Source organism: Chenopodium quinoa, unplaced genomic scaffold (assembly GCF_001683475.1).
Source record: "Chenopodium quinoa cultivar QQ74 unplaced genomic scaffold, ASM168347v1, whole genome shotgun sequence".
In the NCBI taxonomy this organism is placed as follows: Eukaryota; Viridiplantae; Streptophyta; class Magnoliopsida; order Caryophyllales; family Amaranthaceae; genus Chenopodium; species Chenopodium quinoa.
The window spans coordinates 342,223-369,446 of NW_018745666.1; the positions used below are offsets into that span (position 1 = coordinate 342,223).

The following is a 27,224-nucleotide window of genomic DNA, read 5'->3' on the forward strand; positions in this document are numbered from 1 at the left end:
TCTCACATACTCGAGTCAAATCGGGTCTAGGGTTGGTTTCAGGTCGGGTAAGGTCGGGTTTGGGTCACCATTTTTTCGGGTTCAGATGGTTCGATTAATAATCGATTTTGAGTCGGTATTTCGAATGGGGTAACTTTTGACAGCTCTAATATAAACCTTGAAAGGCTTAGTTTGTTTGAGGGATTTCTATTTGGTAGCACGCGAGATGAATGGTTAGTCCACTGGAGTAGCAAGCATCATTTAAAAAATAATAATAAATAAATAAAACCATCTTTCTTCCTTATAATGTTAGCTTGATCTTAAGTATGCAAGATATTTAATTAAATTAAGATATTATATTGTAACACAAAACATATGATATATCAATTGGATTATTTAAAACTAATTATATATGACTTTTCTTGCATACTATAAGAGCTTAAGCCAGTTAACAATCCTCAAATTGGACATAATATAGGCCACTGAAGGCTAATTGCGCACAAGCACTTAAGAAGACCAATATTCAAATTTTCAAGTGGGCATTCCACTACTACTCTTGACTCTTGACTTGTACTAGTATGTCCATCTACTTCATTGCTAAGTGCTTGCTAACACCATTATACACACACTTAATTGCCTTATACTAGCTGCTTCAGTTCTTCCACCAGAAAATTTGTTACAATCAAGCCAGATTCGAGACCTTTATGTATGTATATTCGAATAATTTAGCTTAAACCAGATGTACATAACATTGTATGAGTGATGTGCGTGCTTGGGTCAATGGATGCCATACATCATTTGGGTATATGTCCGAGTTTATAATAGTGGTTCTTTCAAAAAAAAAAAAAAATGTTTATCCTAATAAATCAACATGCTTTATCATTTTAATTAGATAATGTCATCTTTAAGACTCTTAAGTAGTCAAGGAAGCAATATAACAGCACTTAGCTAATAAGTTTGCTAGGTTGAGCAAAATTAATTAACTTTATTCCTTATTTATTGAAACAATTTTTTTTCTCAATCTTTAAAATGTTTCTTACACAAAATTTCAGTTACTACATTCTCTTTAATATACTTTTGTCTTTCAAAAATCCTATTTATAGTCGTCATTCTTACTTTTTCTTATACATGTCTCACTTTTTATACTGTATTTCTCAATCTTTAAAATGTTTCTTACACATAATTTCAGTTACTACATTCTCTTTAATATATTTTTGTCTTTCAAAAATCCTATTTATAGTCGTCATTCTTACTTTTTCCTACACATGTCTCACTTTTTATATTGTATCCTATCCTCGATGGTGTAACTATCCATTTAGGAGGGAGCATATTTGCATTATTCCTCCACTAGCTAGTTGATGTGTATGTGTATCCAAACTATCGAGTTGGGTTGCGTGCTTGCTATATGACTATATATAGTGGCAAATCAAACAACCTTATAGTAAAAACTATCAAAGAAATTAATTAACACTACACAACATTAGTAATTATGAATGCCATGGCTACCCTTAACGTTCCTCGAATGGCGGCCACTACCTTGCTGTTCATCGCATCATTCTTATTGCTCAGCCTACGTCCAACAGGTAACTATTTCTTATTATCTTTAATTTATATATTGCCATCATCAAATCTGCAACTAAACATGCATGGTTGTTTTTTTACTAGGAAGGCGGCTAGGTTATGAGCTAGAGAAAAGACACAATGAATTAAAGCTTGTTGCACAACGCTTGATAATGTAAAAGTAAATTGTTGCGATTATCAAATAATAACATAATATTGTGAGATAAAAGTTAATTGTGCAATGTATAAACTATATTAAGATAAGTAAAATTAAGAAAAACTAATAATAAAATAGTAAAACCTAAATAAAATGTAAAGCATATAATGCTCCTAAATTTTCTATCACTACTTATTTAGGATGAGTTTTTCCTATATAAACTATAATTGATATCATTTTCAATATAAGAGAATATAATAAAAGAAAACATATTCTTCGGTATTATTTCATTTTCAAGAATAAATATAAGTAGGTGCGGCAGCTCTACTCGTTTCTCATATAGTTTATAAATATTACTTATTAATCTTATCCAATCACCCATTATACTTCCGCTGTCTCCAACAAATATAAGATGGATATACTTTTATAACTTATGAATTGTAGTCACTTTGACTAGACTATATTAGGTTTTAGGAAAAGATAGCGAACCAAATTTTATTGAAGGTAGTTGTTAGCCGTCAACAAGATGTTAGTTGTGAAAATAAATAATTTAAGTATGAATGTCTGATAAAATAACAGTTGACTACCTGTTACATATAAAAATCAATATTTTACATTTAAACCTATAGATTAAATTTTCAATAGCTACCTTAAAAGTTACCTTTAATTTAATTTCAAAAGCTAATACTACTAATTTTTATATAAAAGCTATCTCCGTCACTAAAAGCTATCCCAACCACTATATTATCAAAACATTCATATATTTTCGTTAAGTAGTGGTTTGACTAAAACCTAGTATAAACTGTTAAAACGTATGTATACTAATGATGTTTAATTTTGTGATATTATCAATGGCAGAGGCACAAGTTGGAGTAAGTTATGGAAAGATTGCTAACAACTTACCATCACCACGAGATGTGGTGAACCTCTACAGATCTAACAACATAAAAGCAATGAGGCTTTACTTTCCGGATCAACAAACTCTTCAAGCTTTACAAGGAACAGACATCAAACTCATGATAGGAGTCGCAAATGAAAATATTCGGTCCATAGCATCGTGTCGTTGTGCTGCATACCGTTGGGTCCGAGCCAACGTCCTCCCCTATCGATCCTCGATTAGTTACATAGTCGTGGGAAATGAAGTTGACCCGTCTAGTCAACCAGGATCATCAGTCGCACCAGCTATGCAAAACATTCAGTATGCACTAGACGTACTAAATATAAACAACCAAAACGATGAAATTAAAGTTTCAACGGCGATTAATGCAAACCTAATAACAAACTCGTACCCACCATCTAATGGCCAATTTAAGGACCCGTCGTATATAGCCCCAATAATTGACTTCATGAATAATCATGATTCGCCTTTGTTGGTTAATGTTTACCCTTACTTTGCATATGCTAATGACCCAAAAGATATTTCACTAGACTATGCCTTGTTTACTTCACCTGGTTATGTTTTTACGGACCCTAATAACGGGTTACGTTACCAAAATTTATATGATGCGATGGTAGATTCAGTGTATGCAGCTCTACGGAGGGCGGGTGGACATCATCATCGACGTGTCATTGCATCCGAGAGCGGATGGCCATCCAACGGAGGATTTGGTGCCACGTTGGAAAACGCCAAGACCTACACTAGAAACTTGATCAACCATGCGAAGCAAGGGACTCCTTTAACACCAGGGCAACCTATTGAGACTTACGTGTTTGCAATGTTTGATGAAAATGAAAAACAAGGGCCTGAAACTGAGCGTAACTTTGGGCTTTTTCATCCAAATCAACAACCTAAGTATGGCTACCTTGGTTTCTAATGAAATCAAGGGGTGTTTATATGTAATGTATGTGTGTACAAATGTACGTGGTTTTATGAACTACGTCGAATAAGACAATCTTCTTTGTCCTTTGTTACACACTTAGCAAATCTGACCAGTGAAACTGGACTAAGCTAATTTGTTAGGAGTGTCGGTTCAGTAAGGTATTTCTATCTACCTTTGCCAGAAGTAATAATAAGAAAAACTTATTTTATGTACTTCCTCCGTTTTTATTTTATTGCACCATTAGGACTTTTACACTATTTACTTAATCTTCTTTGACCATCATTTGTGATTTATACATTAGGAAAAATACAGACATGTGGGATCTAGTTAGATTCGTATCGAACTCTACTTTTCAAATATCAAATTTTTATAATTTTTACAAAAGTATAATTGAAGATATTGATAGCTAAAGTAATGCATTGGCAAGCGTGAAATCCCTTATGGTACAATAAAAAAAAGAACGGAGGAAGTACATGGTAACTTTTTTGTGTATGTAGAAACTTATTTATGCAACTAATTGTTAGAAAAGAAGTTATGCTCTCATCAAAAGATTAATTAATGAGAAAAACAGCTAGAACCTAGAAGTATAAGTAGGAGTATGTTAAAAAAAAAAAAAAAAAAAAAAAAAAAAAAAAAAAAAAAAAAGTATAAGTAGGAGCTGAAAAAGGCTTGGTTTCCTATACTGGGCCATCATTTAGCCGTACAAAAAATCTTGCTAGCCCAATATCAAAAAAATAACATACAGTTTTCTAAAAAGCCCATAGTCTGCGCATACACTTATCAGTTATCACTGCATGTCAACACTAGTGTATGTTTTATTGTTTTTGTGAATGTCAACTAGCTTAGTTATAAACTTTAGAAATGGTACTTAAGAATTACAAAGTAGGATAAAATCTTTTCGATAACAATATCTTTACAATTTCATTTCATTATTTTTTTTTCTTTGAATGATACAACTATACAAGAGATGGTTGGCCTATGACTCCTCAGTCCTCACACCACACATGCATCGAACCTTGTTATAATCAAACCAAAATAAATAAATTGGGATCGTATCTTCTTATTGCCATTTATTGTTAATTACGGACTATATATTAAAAGACAAATTAAAAAAAATCCAACTTAATTAGTAATTTTGTATCTTGTACATCAAGATAATAATAAATTTGAACCTTAGAATATTCATATCATTATATTACACCATATAACCTAAGTCCAAAATATGATTTATAGATATAATTTTCAAAATGAATACAGACTTTTATTACTAAATTAAACTAGGCCTTTAGAACATCAACTCAATGACAAAATAATTTCAACTACCTCTCTAATTGTGTCGAGCTTTAGGAGTATAGTTTGCTCCACTTATAAAGATACTCTAAAAGTCTAAATATATAATTCACTCCAACAAATCAATGCAATTAAGTAATTAACTATTTAACTAGCTAGCACAATAATCAGTTAATCATATATAAAGTCACATAATTTTTGCACCTATATTAAGGTCACATAATTTTGCACTCAAATTAAGGTCACATAATCTTATTCTACTCAATTCATACTACACTTATTAATATGCATAGTTTAGTACATACGAGTAAATATGTTAGCATTGATAGACCTAACTACAAATACTACAATTCTAATCTCAAACACAAATAATCAAGTATCAATCATCTCTAAATTGATCCTTGATTAACTAGCATTTAGCTACTTAATTCCAATATAGAAACCTAATTAACTTTATTACTCAACATGTCTTAGTAAATCACATCTTATCAAATTCTTGCCTCAGCTGGTTGTAATTTTGAGTGAGACTCTTGAAGCTCTCCCTTTTCTTGACATCTTCTTCCTTCTCGTTCTTCTCTAATTCACGCTTCGCGTCATTGATTTGGCTCTTCAAGTCTTCAATCCTTTTAGTTTTTTCATCATGCTCTTTTTGCACTCTTTCCAATTCTACAAATTACATACGAACAATGTGATCACGTATCTTAATTAATTCGTGTTACGTATAATTTCATTATTCAAGTACAAAAACAAAAATTATCTAACCTCTTGGTTGTTGGGAAAAACTTTCAAAATCCATTTCTCTTATTTCCTCAACACCTACAAAAGATTGTAAGGGAAAAAAATCACAAAATCATAGTTTAAATTTAGTAATAACAATATAATAGTAGCAAGCTACAAGACATTTATAATTTAATGTAACAAAATTAGCTTGGAATTTTATTGAATGTTGCATTGCCTTGTTTTGTTTAAATGGTTTCTCCTAATAAATTAAGCATGCATTGAAAACTTTATCATACACTAACTTTAACCTAGTTACAACCATTAGACAGTAAAACAATCAAAAATACAAAATTCGATTCAATGTGAGAGTGAGCTATATGGACTATGGAGTCATATTATTATACAAACTCGGGTTCAGTCTTGAGAAAAGACAGAAATACAATTTACGTAGTTACATCAAATTATTTAAAAAAAATATTGAAAAGAGAGGAAGAAACATGCAAAATAGTTAAATAGTATTACCTTGATTGACGGTTGATACACTAATTAGTTTGTCGATAATATACCCCCGATTTCCTTAACATATAAAGAGAGAAAATCAAGAAATTTGACACTTGTGATGTTAATGTCGCAGTTTATTATGTGGGGTTTGGATGATTTTCTTCCTTGTGTTATGTTATATGGTTGAAGGTTTGATCAACCAAATTCATTTTGGTACCTAATGATGTATGTACTCCCTTTAGGCCTTCACCCTTCGCCCCTTATATATCGTCCCATGTTCTTATTTGGTTGAGATACGAGATATAATCAATATCAAAAAAATATATTTGTTTCATTTATTTTTCATATTGAAATTAGGAAAATAATATTTTTAGGATTTTTATTTTATATTTTGGTAAGATTTTAGGACTATTAAGTTGATACTCCGTATAATTTAGTTGATCATATCCTAACATAAATAATCCTACTGATACATTTTCCTGATAACGTGGAATACTAAAATATACTCCGTACTTTGTATATTATTTGATACTCTGTATTAATTACTACGTATATCTTATAGGAGTACTCCGTATCTCTTACTTGATTACGGAGTACTTCACAATAATTATTTTATACATGCACCTGGATGCAATCAGAACTAGGTGCATTCAAAGGTGATTTTTTAACTCATTTTATTTATTTATTTTGTTCATTTTATATTTCACCTTAATAAAAGAGTTGTCCTTGTTTTTTTTTTTTTTTTGGTGCAATCATATATTGCCATATCATATTCGTATTGTTAAATGGATAGTTAGTTTTTTAATTTTTATTACGGCGTAGTTAATAATTAAAATATTTCCGATAAAAATGAGACAATCTTATAGAGATGGATAAGAGAATTAGTAATAACAGTACTATGATAGTACAGTTCTACAACAGTAATTTGTAACCTCTCTGACAAGTTCAAATGGTTTTGGTCATCAATAAATTTATTGCTCTGCAAATTATCATCATGTTTTTACCAGATTTTTTTTCAAGTCAACATCTAGATCTACTGAATTTTATGTGCTCCATACATTTCTGATTTTACTTCAATTTCAGAGACGATGCATAAAATTCTGAGGAATCCATTAAAATCTCAAGCTTACTGATTAATCTAATTGCTTGATTTAGTTCTTTCTTTGGTTGGTAAGTTGATTACTTAAGCATACACACCTTGCAAAACAATTACCCATACACAATTCTTGCACAATGTTATACCCATATTGTAACTTTTAAGCTATTTATTAACATGATTTTATGGTATTAATTTACATGATTTAATCGACTATAATTATTTTTAAAACTTGAAAACCTTGGGATACGCTAGCAAGTAGAACAAAAAGAAACCTAATTAAGCTCATATATATCGATTTATTGACCTCATATGCATAAATTATTATACTGATATATAATTAAGTGAAACAATTTACAAATCAACAAATAGCTTAGATAAATTAGGCAAACTAACCTCGTTAGAGAAATTTACTTGATTGTTGTGTATAATAGTTTCTTTTTTCTCTCTTAACCAACTTTACTCACACTAGACTTAGCAATAAGGATGGATCAATGATTTTGATTTAAGCTCGTATCACAACAACAATCAAAGCCTTGATTTGAGTTTATAAGCTATAGAAAGTGAGTAGTGGTACTAGTTGCTTGACTTAAAACGAGCACTAAAACAAAAACCTAAGAAAAGAAGCATCTTTCTATTGATGGAAAATCATAGCACTATATAGATTTTATTACATATTTGCATTATACTATATGATGGAGGGAGGACCTTTGGCCTATTGTACATTGATATGTAAGTTGTTGCTTGTTAATTGTTACTCCGTATTTGGTACTATGAAGATCAGAATTATAATGCGCCTTGACACATACATGTTGCACCTTAGAAGGTGATACCTCCCATAGTCAACTTACTCCCCACCCTTACATATTGCGGTATATATTGCCCTTTTATATTGTCGTTTTCTAGGTTTTCTTTGTCGTAAGACTCTTAACAACATGTGTGTTTAGGGGATAAAAGAAGAGGGATGGGGATTTTGGGAAAGGACCGAGATTAAAGAGGGGGATGAGACAAGGATTAAACCTTTCTTATCCCTCAACTTCTATACCTAGGGGGGTTGGTATAACCGTATAAGGGGAGGAAATGGGGATTATAATGGAAAAGACATGTGTACCTTTAATGAAAAGAGAACTAAAAGAAAAAAAAAATCAGAAGAATAAAGTTATTAGTAAGGGTACATTTGTAACTTATCCTAATTTTATTCTTAAATTGGAGATAATAGTAACAAGTCTAGTTGTTTGATCCATTAAAGTAGTGTTTAACACCCTTCTTCTTCCCCTATTTAACGAGTCGGCTTCCACTTTCGAACCTAGAAGCCATGGTATATTGTTACGGCGATATAGGATATGAGAATATTGATTAATTTTACCGTTTCTACTACTAATATCATTAAATAACTTTGATTTTTAAAATAGTATCCATTTAAAGTTTCAAACTACATCGAAAACTCACCTCCATGATTTACATTAGTTTTGGAGAATTAAATTTTCCAACAATCAAGACTGATGTATGTTGAATTCTTTTGTTAGTCAAGGTGCCCTACTTTCTAAAATAAGAATAAAGTCAATTTTTAGCATCAAATTAGATGATTATTGTATCCCTAGAATAACCATTTACAGCTTACAAATTCCACAATGCATGGTTAACTTTGAGTCCATCTAGGCGCATAGGGACTATTTACAAAGATTGTAAATAGGAGGGAATATCAGTAAATTCGCCTAGCTGACTCAATAAAAGCAATATGTTTTCTTTTATTTAAAGTGTTGACTTTATTATTGACTCCGTTATTTTTTGAATTATAACGGGATAGTTGAAAAATTGTAATTCACCTTTTGTTTCATTCTCTCTCTCTGTCATTTAATTATTTCTCTCTCTTCTTACTTAGTTGCTTCTCTCTCTTAAGTTCTCTGGTTTCTTCTCCTCTTTCTTCCTCTGTCGTTTGCGGGCTTCTTCAGAGCATACCGTCGGCTGTTGTTAGTTCAAGTGAAGTGGTGAATTCCTATCTTCCCAGGTAAGTCGTTGAATTGTGCATTTTGCGGGCTTTGTATAATTTGTGTTGGTGTTTAACGTGGTCGATGGTAGGGTTTGAATTAGTATGAATTTGCGTCTGTGAGTGTTTTTCATGTAATTTTTGGTGAAATTGAGCCGAATTTAATGTTTGTTGCGATTTTTACCTTTTAATTTTGGGAATTGCATGTCATTTAGGGTTTGTGGTTAGTTTTCGCTAATGTCAATTGTAATTGTGGTGAAATTGTTTAGTATAAAATGGTTTTTTAGTCTTATTACCTTCGAACTCTGGGAAAAGCTAATCATCTAGGGTTTGTGATTAGGGTTTAACTCAAAAAAATTGAAGTGTGTTGTGGATCTTAGTTGGATGCGTTTTACACTCTGTTATTTAGTTATTCATGCATGAGGAGGTTGAGTTTGTATATCGAATGAATGTTGAGTATGTTAAAATATGGGCTTATTAGTAGGGTAATGATGTCCTCCCTTTATTCTAGACCTCAGCTGCTTGGAATTTCTTTTTTAGAGGTATTGGTTAATTTAGGACGAATTCAGTGTGTAAATGAAGGTTATTGATTCCATTGGTTGTGTAAAAATGGATGAGTAATTAAGTGCTTGAGGCAGGATTGGATAATGACTAAGAGGAAATCTGAAGCCAGTGGAAGTGGTATTGTTCGTAGAAAGGATGTGGTAAGTTGATGTGTTTGTGTTGATTGTATTTTTTTGTTTGTTTACGGTTTATGTGTACTTAGTTGCTGTAAATTTCTGTAATTTTTTGGGTTGTAGGGGAAATCAGTGAAGGTGAATGATGGGGTTAAACCCAAAGGTGCTAATAAAGGCAAGAAGAAGGTTAATGTTGATTCTGATGCAGATCCTGATTTTGGGAAAGAGGAATTGGGGGATACCAGTATTGGGGAGGGCTCTGAAGATCAACAATCTGATGAAGAGGATGATTCAGATGCATCAGATGAGGGAGACGGTGGTGAGGGTGGGGAAGAAGAGGATGATACTCCTCCTTCTGGTCTACAAAATGACAAGCTGCAAGAACTCTGTTTGCAGTTGCTGCAGGAATGGCTTCCTAAAGGAAAGAGGAAGGGTGGCAAATCAGTAAACAAAACAGCAAAAAAGGCGAAGGTAATGGTTGTGATTCTTGTTGTGTGCATGGTATTTTGTAAATATTGTGAAGTTAATTTCATTCATGGTAAAAATCCTTGTTATTTTTCAGAAAAACCAAGGTGAGTTAGTGAAGGAGGAAGAGCTGGTTGTTAAAACCCATTCTAGAAGGACTCAGAAGGTAATCTCTTAACTGTGTTGACTCGTGTGTTGGTTGTTAAAACCCAGTCTAGGTGATACATTTGAGGTTGTTGGAATATACCATTTGTGTACTCAGTGGTGATTATTGATTATCATATTGTTGAAAATGATGCCAAGTAATAATAATGGGAAAAGAAGTGTATAAATGACCCATTACTGTAGTTTATGTATAAATGTATGAATATCTTAGATATGTTGCTTGAATATGTTTCAGTTGTCTATGCATTTAAGGTAATCCATGTGAAAATAAATGTACCACCATTATCTTAAAGTGATAGTGTGTTGAGGTATTAGGACAAGCTTAGATATGTATCTGGAATGAGATCAACTTGTTTATGCAACTGTTTTGTATTGTGTAGGCTTTTAATCTGAATGGTGTAAAGGCATTTGGAACTTTGGTTAAGCAGTTTGATAAAACGAGGAAGGATTTGGTGACTGAAATGGGGTTTGGTGGGCTGTTAAGCATGCCACTGGATCATTTGCCTCGTAAATTTGCTTACTGGCTGTTGTTAAGGATTGATGGAGATGGTTCCATGGTATTTGGAGATGATTATGTATGTCCTCTCTGTCCAGCTCAGGTGGAGTGGGTGCTTGGTATACCCATGGGTTCCAAGCTAGTTCCATCTACCATTCCGGAGGATGATGAAGTGATGAAAGCTGAGTGGAAGCGAATTTCTGGACTGTTTGGCAAGCCTGGGGAGAGAATTCCTGTGGCAGCAGTTGCGGCTGCCACAGTTCATGTTGACAAAAAAGGGAAGTTGTTACCTATTAAAACAGACAAGGAAAAGTCTGAGTTTAAGATTGCATTTCTGGTTGTTGCTCTTGGGTACATACTGTGTACCACCACAAACACATCAAATCTGGCAGTAGCTTTGGGACCTGCTCTCACTGCTTACAATGATGCTGCAAACTACAATTGGTGCAGTTTGACTTATTCTTGGATGTGCGCAGCAGCTAGGAAATTCCAGAAGAAATTTGATGCAAGAGGCTATGTTGTAGGCGGTGGAGGTTGCATTTTGTTTGCGTTGGTAAGCAATGTAGTACTGTATCTTATAAATTGTTGTTGAATAATGTTTTAGATTGTTACACGTGAAGGGATTGCTCTTGTTTATGATTAGTTGTTGACATAATCTTTAATGCATATATGTTGTAGATCTTTTATATTGACCATCTGGATCGGGTACCTAAGTCTAAGGGGATGACTCCGAGATTGGCGGCCTGGTCACAGGAAGAAATCAGCGTAGTTGTTAAAGAGGACCAAAATAAGACGGGGGACTATGGTCTGTCGCTGGTAAGTGTTAAAATTATTGTGGTCTTACTTGACTAGTTGACATCATTGTGTATTGTGTTTCGTTTGATTAAGTTTGTTTTCTGTGCAGTCCTTGAATATTGCATACGGTGAGGACCATCCGCTGTCACCCCGTGAAGGTCCAGTCCCACGGAAATCAGCTGCACCTGCAACCGCTGTTGTTGTGGATGGGATCACTGAGCAGGTCTGTCTCTTTATTTTATTTTTTTTATTATTATTTTTTTATTTGCTTTATTAAGACCTGGAGTTTTTGGTGTTGTAATTGATCATGGCTCTTGATCTGGTTTCCCACTATAGTTTTCTATTAATAGTTTCATTTTACGGATAAAAAATATTTTCATTCATGGTTGGTTGGATGTCTTTCATAGTTAATTCTTTATGGAATCTCTTTATCTATGCAGGTGGTTTCTAGAGTGGTGGCTGATTTGACTCCAAAGTTCATGGATGCAATTGATGACAAAATGGGTACAATACTATATAATATGAATGAAATGTTCAAAGCGAGTCTGGCCGCGTCGGCAACGACTGAGCAACCAGTGAAAGGGGCTGGTAAGAAAACTTTACCGAAGGAAAAACACTCTAAGGTTGATAAAACAGATGGGAATAAGAATGGGAATAAAAAACCTGAATTTGTGGTTGATTCCGGTATGGTGGAGGTGGATAAAACAGATGGGAAGGAGAATGATTTGTTTGAAAGCAGTGGTGACGGTGCAGCTGCTAATTCTGCAGCTGGTAATGCTGGTAATGGGGGTAAAACCACTGAGGTTGATGTTGAGAAGGTTGCAGCTGAGTGTCTGAAGGATGCCTTGGTGGGGGGGTGTTGATGATGAGGGTGCAGAGCAGGGTGGTGAAGGGGGTAAAAATTCTGAAGGTGTTGAAGAGGATGATGTCAATGACAATGAAGGAGACACTCCTCGTTCTGAAGATGATGAAGAACAGGAGGATGTTGAGTCTCCCCAAGCAGGAGGAGAGTTTGTTGTGAAAACGGTCGGGTCAAGGGGGACGACTGTGTTGGTGGCTGCCGGGTGTAGTGAGACAGACTCTGACGGTGAAGAGATGTCTCCGTCCAATGGAAATGAAAATTCAGGAAATGCAGACAAGAGGGTTATAAAACCTACTGCTATAGCAGGAACTGCAGACACCCGTAGGCACACGACGCTGGAGGCAAGGATGCTGTTGTACGTGCGGCAATGGAAGGAGTTGAAAGACCCTACTTGGTATATGTTGCTGATCTCTGTGTAATGAAGTTGTAAATTTTGCCATTTATAATCACTTAACCGGTTTACAAAACATTTATGTTTCTGTGTATGTGTGTATTCCAGCACTAGTGTCGTCCTCATATCCTGTGATGAGATGACTGCTGACCAGAGGGACTACTATGGTGTTGTGCATCCCAGAGCGAGGGTCGGGTCAGACTACGTCCGGATGGCTAGTGTGTTGTACACAAAGCATTGGGCTACCAGAGATTTTGTCAACCGGAACAAGTGTATCATGCTTGATCCATCCTATTCAGTAAGTGGCTCTAGGTTGTTTGGTGGTGATTATAAATTTGTGTTGTATTGGGTTTGTGATTGCTAGATAGCGTATCTAAGTATGATTGTGTGTCTTGTAGAACCGATTGCTGCTGCAGGAGGGCAACGAAGAGCACGTTGCGCAGACATATGGGAAATTATTTTTAAGCTGTAATTTTCAAAGGATTAAAAAGGTAAATGGGAGACCAAGAACTACAATTAATTAGTGAAATGAGAAAACTTAAAGTTCATGTTTTAACCCTTGTATGAAATGATTATGCAGGTTTTTATCCCGGTACTTGAAGTCCCGGCAAAAAAGCCCGAGGAGGCACATTGGTGGTGCCTAGCTATTGACTTGAAAGCAAGGAATTTGTGGATCATAGATTACCTCTACCCCAAGCCTTTCAGCACACATGCTAAGGAGGTTGATATTCTGGTACGTATTCCCTTGTTTAATGTTACCGTTACTTGTGTCCGTGCTTATAAAATTTATATGCTAAGGAGCTTGATATTCCGGTTTTTATTCGAATGCGCAGCTACATGGCGTTGATGTGCTCTTCAGCCTTAGTAACTCAAAATGGGTAACGGGAGAAATAAGTGGTTGGAAAAAATGCACAGTTGAGGTGTCGGGATCTTCAGATGCGTGAGTTTTGTGCTGTTGGATTTGAATGTTTCACTTTTAATATGTCTTGTTTTTATTTGAGCTTATGGTTCCCATGGATAATGTGTAGGGCTTACTGTGGTGTTTACATGTTGGCCTGCATAAATTTTTGTGCTGGAAGGTTCACAACTAAGTTCAGTGTGGTGAGTTTTAAAATGTAGTGTTAAAACAATTTTACCCCCTGTTTGTTTCTTTGGGAAGTGGCTCACCATATGCACTCTTTCTATGCAAGGAAAGATTCATAGTGCAAGGGAGAACTTATTTATGGACGACCTGCAGTGCGAAATTAATGACTTGGTTGATAACCTAGAATCACTGATTCCCGCAGTTAGAAAGACACTGAGGGGGAGATAGCTGGAGTACGGGGATGGAATCATCGTTGAGAGGCATATTCTGGTTGTTTGATGACATTTTGAACAATATTTTTGGTGATCACCGGTTTTTTTGAACAATATTGATTATGCGCGTTTTAGCTTACTAACTCATAATTCTAAATAGACTATGTCAGTGGTACATTTTGGGGTTCTTGTTTGTACCATTAATGGTATTACGCCAAGTTATTGTAGTTACTTGGTAGTTAGTGGGACATATTTGTATCTATGTTAGACAGTGGTACAATATTTTGACATGTACATACATGAATGTACCACTTATTAGGTAGTTCATGATATTTTACCTTTAGTCATCTTTAACTTAAAGATATCGTTTGTATTCTGTTACTCCCACATGTCTCACCAGTTTCCTCGATAATCAAGGATAATACACTAATACTAGTATCTAGAAAGTGAAATGAGTATTAAATAAGTTAATTTACTACTACAAATGTCTCACTAGGAAATGAGTATTAAATAAGTTAATTTACTACTACATAAGATGATTGTTCCACACATTTGATCCTCAACCAAAAGAAATACATGACTTGCTTAAAGTAGAACCCAAAATAGAACAAGAGCTAGTACCCAAAGACAGCGCCACCTTCAACCAGGATCACCTCCACATCAAAGGTCTTTCCCGAACTGTTCGTGGTGCAACCCATCAAAAGCCAATTCTGAAGCGAACCAGTGGATGTTTATGTCAGGCTCCTCGTCTGAGCTGCATGGGTCGTTGTTCAGTTGTGGTTGCTGCTGGGGTGGGATGAAAGTCCATGTTGGTGGTGGAGGCTTCAAATTTAAAAATATTTTTGTAAATAAAACTTTAAAACAACGTAATTAGTTTAAAGTAATAAGTTGTACGAACTATGTGAAGCTAATAGAGGACATACCCGAAAAACGACATCCAAAACCATTCCCTCTGGCCTTGTTGATGTGTACGAGAAATTAGCAGTAAGTGCCCTTGGCCTCCAGAACACCAAAACTCCCCCTGGGTTGTTGTCTGGACCAGCTGCCTCAACTTCATAGTCACCTGGGATATCACCCAACAGCTCGGTCATTGCGTAGTGGTTGCCTACACGAGCTTCCAATATGATTAGTAAAATTGGGTTAAAATGATGATGCAGGGTTGTGAAGTTACGAACAAACGAAGGCCTTGTGCATCCTCTGGCATTCCAACACAAAGCGAACGACCAATCTGTATGGTAGTCTCGTAGCTACGGCTTGAGGCCAGATAATCTCCTGTCACTACTAGAAATGGGCCAATTTCCGATCGAATTATGCCGACGGACATGATTTTCCTTCGCAAATCCTATAATCAACGACGGATTTAAGTTTGACGCTAATTTCGGTCGGAAAACATAGTTAACGACGGAAATTTCCTCGCAAAGTTTCCGACCGAATTTAATTCGGTCGGAAAATATAGTTTCCGACGGAATATTCCATCGCAAATTTATTTACGACGGAATATTCTGTTGGAAACTATATTTTCCGACCGAATTAATTCCGTCGGAAAATTAATTAGACAAGTCAAGGGTTTTGATGTTGGGTCCATTTGCTACGAATTCGAAAGAAAGAGATAGGAAGAAACAGAGAGGAACGAAAGAAAGAAGAAAGAAAGATCCGCCGCCGTCCTTCCGTTCGCCGCAGCCGGAGATCCGTCTTCCGTTAGTCAACCCGCCCTTCCGTTGGTCGGCCGCCGGTAAGTGTAGGTTTTGTTTTTTTTTTTAAAAAAAAAATATAAACACGCCTCCACTCCACTACAATTAACCACCATCTGCAACAGCCACCACCCTGCGCCGGTACCGCCAGGGGCGCGTATGAGAGTTGGGTTGACTGCCCTAACTATGGCGGAATATTTTCGAGATGTAAATGGGTTAAGGGTCAAATGTTTAGGTAATTCCTCACGGGGGGATAAATCAAGAGATCCCGCGTCGCCCAATGATAACTTGCTATTTTATGCGGTTTTAGGGCGTATTTGAACCTAGTTTACCTGAACAAATTTGTGTTTTGGTTCACTTTTACCCTATTATTATGCAATTTTTGTGTATCCTATGCTTCACGGGTTGTTAGTGTTTTTGTTGAGATTTTAGGTCCAAAGACGACCAAATGAAGCCCATGGTTACCAAACCGAGGTTAGAAGCAAGGAAATGATGGAAAGAATCCAAGTACAAGAGCATCGTAGAAGAAAACACGAAGAAAAGGGCCCATAAGACCCTGCACGGCCGTGCAAGATGTTGCACGTCCGTGCAGGAGTGCAGACCTGAACCCATCTTTCTGCCAAGGCCTGCACGGACGTGCCAAATATTGCACGTCCGTGCAGATGATGCAGCACGGACGTGCTTCCGTGATTATGAGGCAGCACGGACGTGCCAAATATTGCACGTCCGTGCAGATGATGCAGCACGGACGTGCCAAAGGTGCACGCCCGTGCTGCAGCAGGTCGTCTTAAACTGAGTTTCTGCCTTGGTCTGCACGGACGTGCCAACTTCAGCACGTCCGTGCAGACCTACAGTTTACCCGTTTCTTGTTTTCTCCGTCCTCTTATTTTAGGGGGTAGTATAAATAGCCCCTTTGGACCATTTTAGAGGGGTTCCCAATTTTTTTCCAGATTTTCATACTCCTCTTAGTTTGAAACACAAAAATCCTCAAATTAGCATAGATTTTAGTTCTTGTTTTGAAGGTTTTCAATCCAATCATTGTAGAAGACAAGTTCCACCATAGTTAGTCAATTATTGAAGTTTCTAGTAATTTTTCTTACTCTTTCTTTCTCTCTTCTATCTTTAATTCTTGCTTTTTATTAATTGTTTGGTTGTTCTTTGCATGTTTAATTGTTAGATTCTACTTAATTCTTAGTTTTAATTTGTTCATGAATTCCTTGAAATCTTTAATTGCTTTAACTTCCATGGATTGTGAGTAGTCTAATTTCTAGGGTTTGGGTGAACCCTCAATGTAATCACCAACACTTGTTGCATGTACTAATTTGTTAATTGTGGGGTGTTAATTAGTTGAGTTTAAGAGGTTTCATTGTTAATTCTTGTAATTGGCCATTGCTTGAATTATTTATCTAGCTTCCTCAACGAAGGATCAAGAGATGAACTTGAGGAAGCTCCCTTATGCTTGATTGACTTGATTTTCCATGAGAATAGGAATTTCTAGACAAGGGAATTTGCATGTTATCGTGAGGATGTTTTAACACTTGTTTCTTGCCCATAATCACGAGAGTAGGTTATGGTTTTGATGTCAAGTAATCCCTCTAGCTTGAGAGAGTAGTTGGGTGCATTTGATAACTTCCCCTAATTTATCCCCTAAATCACCATTTCTATGCATGCTACTTGTGGTCCGTGATGAAGTTGAGTGGTGTAACCCATGCCCTAGGCCTTCTTAATATTGTTAATCACCTCTTAGAATTAGTTTATTTGAATTAGAATAGTGTGACGTAATACCAACTTAAAACCCCCGACTTAATCTAGCTTGTTTAAACAATAACATTTGGTGGTTGATTCAACGCCTCTCATGGGTTCGACCCTTTCTTGCCCTTGCTACTAGTTTAGTAGGATCGAGTTAGGTCTTATTTCTTGATAGGTTGACGACGTCCTATCACCCAACCACCGCCGGTGCCTTTACAAGCAGCCACCACCGCCGGTCAGTGTAGGTTGTGTTTTGTTTTTTTTTTTTTACTTTTATTTTTAAATTTTAGTCTGAAAATCCTTCGAACAGCCACTACCACCGGCGCCTTTACAAGCAGCCACCACCGCCGGTTCCTCATCCATTATTGTCCTCGCTCCGACCACCACCATCTTCACCACCCGCCGTTCTACAACCGGTAATTGTACATTTATTATATATATATTTTATTTTTAAAAAAATAATTGTACCTTTATTATAAAAATTGACATATTAATTTTTACTATTTGTAGGGTTTGAACATTTACTTGCTTTGAATCTCAATAAATAGTGCAAATCTTGAGGTTAGTGACATGACATTTTTAAAAATTCTTAGTTTAGTTTATTTTGTGATAATTTTAAGTTACTTTAGTTTGATTTATTTTATTATAATAATGGTTGATATGTTAGTTTAATTTGGCTTATCATAATAATGTAAGACATGACATGTGAAATTATAATAATGTAGGGGCTTATCATAATAATGTATGACATGATATGTTAGTTTAGGTTGATATTTTATTATAATAATGTACGGGATTATATGTTAGTTTATATTGGTTTTGTTTAGTATAATGATGTATGTTAGCTTAGTTTAATTTGTGATAATTTTATAATGTATATTATTTTTGTTTTATGTAATGTAATGTTCACTAGTTTTGTTTAGTTATGTAATGATTAATAATTTTTTGTATCAATTTAATTATGAATATAAATTGTTTACATATGATTATTTATATTAATTAAATGATGATTATGATATATTTGGTTTACTTATAATTATTAATTTAATTTAATTAATTGTGTTCTTTACTTTATAATGGTTGTGTTATTTGCTTGAAATATTTTAAAATGAGCGTGTTATAATGATGGATGTGTTATAATGAATGTGTTATAAAAATGGATGTGTTTTATATACTTTTATGAGTTAAAAAGTATGTAAATATGAGATGATTTGACAAAGAATGAGTTAAAAAGTAAAGAAATATAGAAAATAGGCATGTAAGAAGCCATAAAGGCTTGAAATGGCTTCATTTTGAGGATAAAGACCCTTAAACTTAGAAATATGGTTCTTTTATGTGATTTAAACCCATGATATGTTATAAGTATGTAAATATGAGATGGTTTGACAAAGAATGAGTTAAAAAGTAAAGAAATGTTGGAAATAGGCATGTAAGAAGCCATAAAGGCTTGAAATGGCTTCATTTTGAGTATATAAACCCTTAAACTTAGAAATATGGTTCTTTTATGTGATTTAAACCCATAATATGTTATAAGTATGTAAATATGAGATGGTTTGACAAAGAATGAGTTAAAAAGTAAATAAATGTTGGAAATAGGCATGTAAGAAGCCATAAAGGCTTGAAATGGCTTCATTTTGAGTATATAAACCCTTAAACTTAGAAATATGGTTCTTTTATTGTTTATTGATTCCATTTTCACTTATATGTTGCTTTACTTGTATCTGATGTTGTTACTAAATTATTAAAACCATATATAATTGTATAATGTATTTCTTGTAGGAGTCCTACCAGAAGAAGGTTGAAGAAGCCACCACCCAAGGGATTAAAAAGAGTCCCAATGAGTTGTATTGGGAGACTGTGGGTGGTCGCAACAAGAAGGGTCGAGTGTGGGGACTTGGCAAAAGCGCATCGTTGTACTATGGCGAACGGATGGGTCGGGTGTCTAGGTCTTCACAACAGTACACACCATCCGTTGTTTCTCAGATGCAGGATCAGATGGAGCACAGGGTCGAGGCACTTCGTAGTGAGATCCGCAGTGAAATACGGAATGAACTTCGGAGTGAAATGGAAGTTGAGATGCAAGCTCAAATTCGAGCTGAAGTGGCCCAAATGGAGAGGAGAGCCGAGGAGAGGTGGAATGACTTCATAAGTCGATTCGGCAACAACACCGACGGATGTTCCACCATGCAGCCTCAACGTCGAGACCCTAGGGATGATTCGGGTAGTGGAGGAGCAAGCCAGGGTACCCCTGCAGTTTTTTAGCTTAGCTTAGGTTTGTGTAGTATGGACAAGAACTTAATTTGATCGAATTTATGTAGCGTTTGATTATGTTCCCGCTTTTGTAGAACTTACTATATATTATGTAGCTTTTGTATATATATAGCTTTTGAGAAAATAATATTTATTAATATTTTCGCAATTTGATAATAGTTTTAATTATCACAGGTATTTGGTGCAGGAACATACGCAATTATAATAATATTTGTTAATATTTTTGTTAGAAAGGAAAAGCAGTTTGCGACGGAATTATATTAATCGGAAGTACTTCACCAGCAACAGAAAACTGGAGTTAAATCCGTCGGAACTCACCTCCCTTTCCGACGGATTATTCGGTCGTAAACCAGCGACGGAATAAATTTCGTCGCAAAATACACTACCAGCGACGGAAATATTCGGTCGGAAAATAAGCTTTGCGACGGAATATTTCGGTCGGAAATTACTGCTTCCGACGGAAATATCCGTCGTTCTAAACAGCACACCGACGGAAATTTTGTCGCAAATTAGCGACGGACTAAACTAAAAAGTCAATATGTTACGCGACATATTAAAATCGGTCGTAAAATCCGTCGGAAAACACCTTTCCGACGGAATATTCCTCGAAAATTCAAGAATTTCCTACCAAAGGTTTTACGACGGAATTCCGTCGCAAACATGATTTGCGACGGATTTAGGGCCTTCAGCGAGGGAAAATTTCGGTCGGAAAAAGGCCATTTTCTTGTTGTGTGTGTAACTGACATGGTGGTATCTCTTTCTGATAGGCAGAATTTGGTGGACCTTGGGCTTAATCGTGCAACCCGATATGTTGAGCCTCATGTGGGTATGTCCGTCAACGATCTTCAATACATGGAGCGTATCTGTGTATGACCCAACAAATATATTACTCCACATCATAGGGAAGACATATATGGGTACCTCGAATATGTTCAGAACGGGCTCCAAATCGATTGCTTCAGCCAATTCACAGGGTATCGTGCGCAACGAAGAAGAGGAATAGAAGGCTTGGAGCAGCCAAAATATCAATACAACAGCTCCTTCATTGTAGCAGCCCACTAAATCCTCTACTAGCGGTAAATGGCCAAGAACAGGGTTGCCGTCTCCGAGAAGCATGAATTAAGTTGGAGAGCTCATTCCTTGTAGCAGCCGTGCCCTCAAATTTTGGATAGGGTGGAAAGAACCACTCACTAAGTGGTCAGTTGTCTTGAAATAATTCACAAGATTTAAGTTCACCTCGTTGTATTCCCGCTCCGATTTCTGAAAGTACATTATGGGCAAATGTGGGTGGGGAACGACATGAACAAATGAAACAGGAAGTGGATGAAAGCTTTCCATTGTTGTGAACAAAGGTTGGAAGAAGATGGAGAGCAAAGAAGAGAATTAATTACTTTAGAGACTTGGTTGGAGCCCTATGGAGGTAGTATTCTTATTCTACTAGTTCAGTTCTGTGGGAGGGAAAGGAAAATGAATATGTAATTTTCAAAATTGCCATTTACCGTGGTAAACCTACTACAGTAGCCTCACTAGGTGCAAGACTAGGCCACAGAGCTGTCTTGTCAAAAGAAGCACTAACTAGAAGAAGATGGTATATATATGTACCATTGACCAACTCAATAGGTTTTACTGTACCACCAAATATTACCTACATAAATAAATTAACCTACGTGTGGGTGAAGGGTGCGCATTAGGTTAGTGGTACATTTTGTAAAGTTAAATGTACCATTTAGTTACCCTTGCACCAAATTTTTTTAAAGGTTCAAATAAATATGAAATTTGCACCACTAATAATTTAACTGGTACTTTGAAAAAGGCGTATGCATGGTTTTTGTTCCAGATGGTACAAATAATGTAATTGAATATAGATGAAACTAAGAGCAAAAAACAGAAGCCAGAACTAAACAAAGTGTTCATAATAATTACCACCATCACACAGTTAATCACATGTAATATAATTACAGTACACCTTCCAAACTGTGATTGAGTACTAAAAACAGAAGCCAAAACTAAACTAAGTATTCAAAAGCAGCATGATTAAACAAAGTGTTCATCTTCAAACATATCAAACCAGAAAACATCTAACTAAGCCGCCGTCTTCGCTCCCCTGCTTCTCCAGTACCAGCTGATTCTCCTCCTGCACCAGACATCCTCTTCATAGCCGCCGTCTTCGCTCCCTTGGTGGGTCTCCTCCTACCACCCAACCTTAGGGGACTTTTGTTCACGCTTGTGCTCTGTGCAACATTGGTTTGTGCCCTTTCTTTGTTAATGTTAGCAATGGCTGCTGAAACATCATTCAACTGAACCTTCAAGCTGTTGCATATGAATTCATGGTGGTTTAATTGCTCTGTTAACATCTCCTCCTTTATTTTAAGGAACTGTAGCTCTGAATATTTGGGTTGATCTAATTGTGATTGTTCCATTGGCTGCTTTCCTTTGTTCTGTTTCACCATTTTTGGAACAAATAAAGAGGTTAATATTTGTGATTCTCGGAGAAAGAGATTTTCGGAGAGAGGTTAATGAAATGGAGAGGAATGGAAGTTAAATAAATAGTGGGAGGGGTAAGTTGAATAAATAAATAGTGGGGGGAGGAAGTTATTCAGTTATAAGATCATGGGGTGACGTATAAACACAACCCTTCAAATCCAAATGTTTTCGCGGCAATCTATGTCACAATTAGGAACCTACCATTCAATGTCCCCAATTCCAAGATGGCACATACATTCGTGAATAATGTACCATTTCTCATTTAAATGAATTTTATAGATGGAAATTGATTAGGGGATTTTGCTCCCACCAATCGGAATGCGCCACGTGGACCAATCAGGTCCTGCCAAGTGTCCCCCAGTTGGAAAAGTCAGGGCTTCCCACGTGGCACGCGCTTATTCGTCCACCTTGGACCTGTTATGTCAAGACATGTGGCATACTCCATGCCTAATGGAGAAACCGGCCACCCAGGCCCAACTTCCGAGGGAAGCCCAATCGGCCCTAGGTTTACCTAAACCTAGGATGGGCACGTTTCCCAAGGTTATAAATACCTCCCTTAATCCTCATTAAGGGGAATTACAAAAGGAGAACAGAAACATTACGGAAAAAACACATTAATTACACACAGTAATAACCGGCTGATCTCGCTAACAAAGCAGATTACCTACATTAAACACTCTCACCTAGAGAGACCAAATCACTTTAATTTCCGCATTAATTACTCCTTAATCAGGTACTAACTTGACCGTTGGAGGCGGAGCTCACAGGAGTCTCCGTTATTTTGCAGGTACAGGCGTCCGGTTCCAGTCTCGGAATTGTAACTCTCCTGCAGGACATCAGAAAACCCCGAAACATTTGGCGCCGCCTGTGGGGAGAGTACTTCTGAGATGGCATCCAAGTCTGTACCGACTCCTGAAGAGAGGCGTCCCCTAGACGACCCTCAAGTTCAGTCGGACCATGATACCGAAAGTGAATTTGAAGTTGAAGCTCATACAGCTTCAGACGGGACCCTAAGGGCCCGACGTACCCGTCATGCCGAAAGGAGGGAACGGGAGCATCTTCAAACAGGAAGCGAGCCAGCAGGCGCACCGCCTGTTCGGCAACAGCCGACTGATGGGTCTGCTCCCATCACAAGGAACGAACTCATGACCTTCATGAGGGACTTCAAGGGAGAGATTCAAGAGTTGATCAACAAGAAGCCGCGTGCTCCAGTCAAGGAGCAGTCGGCCAAGAAACCCTCCACTTCACTGAAGAGGAAGCCAGTTCAAGGGCGAGAGGCGACTCCTCATCCTAAATCTAGGAAGCGGGAGCCACCTGCCCTTGATTTCACAAAATTCCGTTATCCTACAGGAAATAGGAAACATGTTCGTCATATTCAGGCGGACGGGTCGAAGCAAACATTCACAGATGCTCGGCTACTGCTAGAGCAGAAGAAGAGTGACCGATTGTCAGAGTCGGCCTCTACTTCAAACTTTCAAGACAGTTTGCAAAATGCCTCGATGAGGCATACTCAGTCGTATCATGAGAGTCAGTCAGGCGGCACCTCCCGTCAGTCCGGCTTTCATAGCGACCAGGCGGTACCAAACTTACCATTTGTGCCGCAACAACAGTATTTTTTGCAGCCACCTCCGTTTGGTGGACCTGCAGCAAAAAACGTCCAACCTATGGACTGGCAGCTACGGTTGCTTAGACTTGGTGAACAACCGTCGGCCTTCTCCAAGGAAATTACTGAAGCCGCTCAGCCGACCAAAGTGAAAAATGTACTAGTAGGCGCCTATGACGGCACTACTAACCCAGAAGACCATCTGATGGCATTCACCAACCTGATGTATCTTCAAGGGTTGGATGATCCCACTTGGTGCAAGTGTTTCCCAGCGACTCTCAAAGGAATCGCACAGCAATGGTTCGGCAACCTGCCGACTGGTTGTGTAAATAGCTTCAGGACGCTTGCTTACTTATTTGCCTCCAACTTCGCCATGAACATCCCTGCGAAGAAAACGACCCTTGATTTGGGAACAATTCAGCAGGGCGAGAAGGAGGGGCTTCGTTCTTACATCAGGCGGTTTAACCTGATGAGAATACAGATTCAAGGGTTACCGGATGAGGTAGCTTATACTGACTTTTTCAGAGGTCTCAAAGACGGGTCTACCTTCAAATTTGATTTGGTTCGAAAAAGGGTGGCGACTCTTCAAGAGGCCTTGATTGAAGCAGAAGCCTATATACAGGCGACTGATCTTTGTACGATAAAACAGTCGGACGGGAAAGGGTTCGACAAAAGAGAAGGACGACAGAAACAGTCGTCTAACAAAGATGAGAAGAGAAAAGAGGTCTGGGCGGCTGATTCCTCTAAACAGCCGGCCCAGAAAAAGAAAAAAGAATTCAAACCATACTCCCCAAAGTATGCGTTTAACAAGGATAACCAGTTTATCCTAAAAGAAATCAAGGGACGGATCTCAATTGAGAAGCCGGTCCCCATGAAGGGTTCTGCAAACAACCGGAACCAAGATAAATTTTGTGCTTATCATGATGATGTTGGTCATCACACCAATGACTGCATCAGTCTCATGCGGTACCTAGACCGCCTGGCTGAGCAAGGTGATCTTGACACTTATGTCAAGAAATCTACGGGGAACACTTCCTCAAAAAAGCAGGCGGCCAAAAAGAATCAGCAGGCCGACAGCTCTGATACAAATGATGCAGTCGTCTACACCATTGCAGGCGGCTTCTCAGGAGGCGGCCCCACTATTAGGGGCAACAAAGACAATATCAGGCGGTTAGATGTAAATTCCTTCACCAAGAACGGTCAACCAAATATTCATTTCCTGAGATTGTCATCACTGAAGAAGATCTAGGAGGGGTAAGGGGGCCGCATGACGACCCTCTCGTTATTGAATGTAAAGTGGCCAACCAGAGAGTTGGCCGAATCCTCATAGATACCGGAAGCTCCTCAGATCTCATCAGTAGCAAATGTCTGTCGAAACTAAAATATCAGACTGATTGCATACATCCGGCCTCCCACCCTTTAGTAGGGTTTGGAGGAGGAGGAGTCCACCCACTGGGACGAGTAGATTTACCCATCCGCCTGGGCGAAAAAGGGGAAGGACGACACATGGTAGTCCGGTTCCTGGTAGTAGAGGAACTCTCGGCCTACAACATGATTCTGGGTCGACCTACCCTGAATAATTCCAAGGCTGTTATAATCCCATCTCTTATGTTGCTCAAGTCTGAGAGGGATAATGGAACAGTCGGCTCCCTAAGGGGAGATCAGAGGATGGCCCGAGAGTGCTATCTCTCGGATGTCAAGCCCACTGTTATGGCTACTGGGTCAAGCGGTGAAAAAACAGACCTTGACAAGGAGAGTGCGCCTGTTCAAGAAGCAGGCGGCAAAAAGAGAAAGGCATCCCAGACAGGGGCCGCAAGAAAAGCAAGAAAATAGCAATCATTGGCAGAGGAGCGGCCGGATGAGTTCCGCCCTCAGCCGGCTGGTGAGCATGCGGACCTGATCTTAGACGACTCACGTCCTGACCGAACAGTCAAAGTTGGGACGACTGCTCTGAGAAACCTTGGTGACAACTTTCACAACCTATTGAAAGAATACAAGGACATCTTTGCATTCGAAGTCCATGAAATGCCAGGCATTAGTCCTGATCTGGCGGTACATAAACTCGCCGTGGATCCGAAAAAGAAGCCGGTACGGCAAAAGAAGCGGAACCATGGCGAAGAAAGAAGTCAGGCGGCAGCCGCCGAAGTTAAAAAATTACTTGATGCAGGTTTCATTCGGCAATGTTACTTCCCAGACTGGGTTGCAAATGTGGTGCTTGTTAAAAAGCCGAATGGCACCTGGCGAATGTGTGTAGACTACACAGACTTAAACAAGGCGTGCCCCAAAGACAGTTACCCTCTGCCTAAAATTGATAACCTGGTCGACTCAACAGCCGGCCATGCCTTGATGAGTTTTATGGACGCCTATTCTGGTTTCCATCAAATTCCTTTATGGAAGAAAGATCAGGAGAAGACGGCCTTCGTCACTGATCAGGGGTTATACACTGTGTTCTTTGATCAGATTGGGAGAAACGTCGAGGCATACATTGATGATATGATTGTCAAGACTAAACTTCAGAAAGATCATCTGTCGGACCTTCGAGAAACTTTCGCCACACTCAGGCGGCACCATGTCATGCTCAATCCCAAGAAATGTGTATTTGGAGTTGAGTCTGGGAAATTTCTCGGATTCCTTATCAATCAGAGAGGAATAGAGGCGAACCCTGAGAAGGTGCAGGCGGTCATTGACATGCAGTCGCCTCGTACCATCCGAGAGGTTCAGAAGTTAACAGGTTGTCTGGCGGCCTTGGGAAGATTTCTAAGCCGATCAGGCGACAAATGCCTATACTTTTTCCAGGCAATTAAGAAAAAGGAAAGGTTTGAATGGGGGCCGGATGCTGAGGCCGCCTTCCAGAAATTAAAAGTTCACTTGCATTCCTTGCCGAGGCTGGTCAGCCCTTTGCCCAAAGAGGTTCTCTACATGTACCTGGCCATCTCTGATCATGCGTTAAGCGCTGTTCTCCTTGCTGAAAGGGACGGCTGTCAGCTCCCGGTCTACTTTGTCAGTCACGTACTGAAAAATGCCGAGTTGAGGTATCCCCTAGTGGAGAAATTTGGTCTTGCACTCTTCATGGCTGTTAAAAAATTGAAGCCCTACTTTTTGGCACATGCAGTCGTCGTGTATACAGACCAACCTATCAAGCGGCCACTTACCATCATGGAGTCGTCAG

At 37.9% G+C, this 27,224-nt stretch overlaps 1 protein-coding gene and 1 long non-coding RNA gene across 2 annotated transcripts; one reads left to right on the plus strand and one right to left on the minus strand.

Moving 5' to 3' along the window:
- The first annotated feature begins 1,404 nt into the window (after positions 1 to 1,404).
- Positions 1,405 to 3,728, plus strand: LOC110717177 (glucan endo-1,3-beta-glucosidase-like). Its single transcript, XM_021895822.1, has 2 exons — positions 1,405 to 1,562; positions 2,555 to 3,728. The coding sequence occupies exons 1-2, from the start codon at positions 1,469 to 1,471 to the stop codon at positions 3,508 to 3,510; spliced, it is 1,050 nt and encodes a 349-aa protein (XP_021751514.1). The 5' UTR covers positions 1,405 to 1,468; the 3' UTR covers positions 3,511 to 3,728.
- Positions 3,729 to 5,029: 1,301 nt separating this feature from the next.
- On the minus strand, positions 5,030 to 7,810 carry LOC110717172. Its single transcript, XR_002510686.1, has 3 exons — positions 7,520 to 7,810; positions 5,569 to 5,622; positions 5,030 to 5,472 (listed from the first exon to the last, which is right to left on the minus strand). It is a non-coding gene; the product is annotated as an uncharacterized LOC110717172 (long non-coding RNA).
- Between the last annotated feature and the right edge of the window lie 19,414 nt (positions 7,811 to 27,224).

Excerpts from the sequence above, each read along its gene's own strand:
- LOC110717177 (XM_021895822.1), top strand. The coding sequence starts at position 1,469 with ATGAATGCCATGGCTACCCTTAACGTTCCTCGAATGGCGGCCACTACC. Across the intron at positions 1,563-2,554 it reads GCTCAGCCTACGTCCAACAG|AGGCACAAGTTGGAGTAAGT; the intron begins GTAACTATTTCT and ends TATCAATGGCAG.